A 1,076-nucleotide genomic window follows, 5' to 3' on the forward strand; every position below is an offset into this window, starting at 1 on the left:
GTCCACCGTACCACATGGCCGTGCAGTCGAAGTGGACCATCATCCACTTGGACGGGTTGAAGGCGAGGGAGTGGGCGTACTCGATCCCGTCCATCAGGTAGCGGAATTCGGGGCAGATGAAAGCAGTTCCGGCATAGGCAGCGTCCACGTGCATCCACAGTTCCTCCTGTTCGCCTGTTCGGGTGGAAGAGGGGAGAGTGTGAGAGATGGGGGAGGGGTGGAGGGAGGTGGGTGGTGGAGAGGTGTGAGGGATGGAGGGGTGAGGGGAGGTGGGTGGTTGAGAGGGGTGAGGGGTGGTGGAGAGGTGTGAGGGGTCAGGGGTGGCGGAGGAGAAGGGTGAGGGGAGGTGGCTGGTGGAGAGGTGTGAGGGGAGATGGGTGGAGGAGAAGGGCGAGGGGAGATGGGTGGAGGAGAAGGGCGAGGGGTGAAAGGCCGGGAGGTGGGTAATGGAGGAGAGGGGAAATTGGGGAGTGAGAATTTAGGGGGGGGGGCGGTGGGCAGAGGAGAGGGGAGAGATGGAAGGAGAGGTTGCTGGTGGAGAAGAGACGAGACAGGGCGAGGGGAAAGAGGAAGATGGTAGTATAGAGGCGAGAGGGGAGAGTGTGAGAGATAGTTGGTGCTGGAGGAGAGGGGAGGGGGAGGAGAAACTGGGATAAGGAGGTAGGTAGTGGAAAAGGGATAAGCAAGAAGAAACTGGGAGAGAAAGAGACGAGAGGGGAGACAAATGGTGGAAAAGAGAAAGGGAAGAGGGGAAACTAGAAGGGAAAGAGATGTGAAGAGAAGGGTAAGGTAGTGCCGGAGAGGGTAGAGGGGAAAAGGACAGGGAGAGGAAAGATAAACGGAGACAGGCAGAGAGAGGAATAGAGAAGAGACGAGAGAGGGAAGCGGGAGAGAGAGGAAGCCGAGAGGGGAGATAAGGGGAGACAGGCAGAAAGGGGAGTAGGGGAGACACGAAGAAGACGAGATAAAGAGATATATTTGGAGACAGGTGGCAGAGGCAGAAGCACGGGAAAGGCGGAGACGCGGAGAATGGAGGAAGGAGGCAGATAGACTCGATGGCAAGAATAGCCAATATT

General features: G+C 57.6%; 1 protein-coding gene across 1 annotated transcript in view; it reads right to left on the reverse strand.

The window, feature by feature from the left end:
• The window catches only part of LOC119587115 (histidine decarboxylase-like), a gene marked incomplete in the record, with an annotated part of 81,576 nt that overhangs the window by 14,248 nt on the left and 66,252 nt on the right, over nucleotides 1-1,076 (reverse strand). The window contains 1 exon segment of the mRNA XM_037935867.1: nucleotides 12-174. Within this exon segment, the coding sequence (XP_037791795.1) occupies nucleotides 12-174 (163 nt within the window).

The sequence above is a fragment of the Penaeus monodon genome, chromosome 22 (genome assembly GCF_015228065.2).
Source record: "Penaeus monodon isolate SGIC_2016 chromosome 22, NSTDA_Pmon_1, whole genome shotgun sequence".
In the NCBI taxonomy this organism is placed as follows: domain Eukaryota; kingdom Metazoa; phylum Arthropoda; class Malacostraca; order Decapoda; family Penaeidae; genus Penaeus; species Penaeus monodon.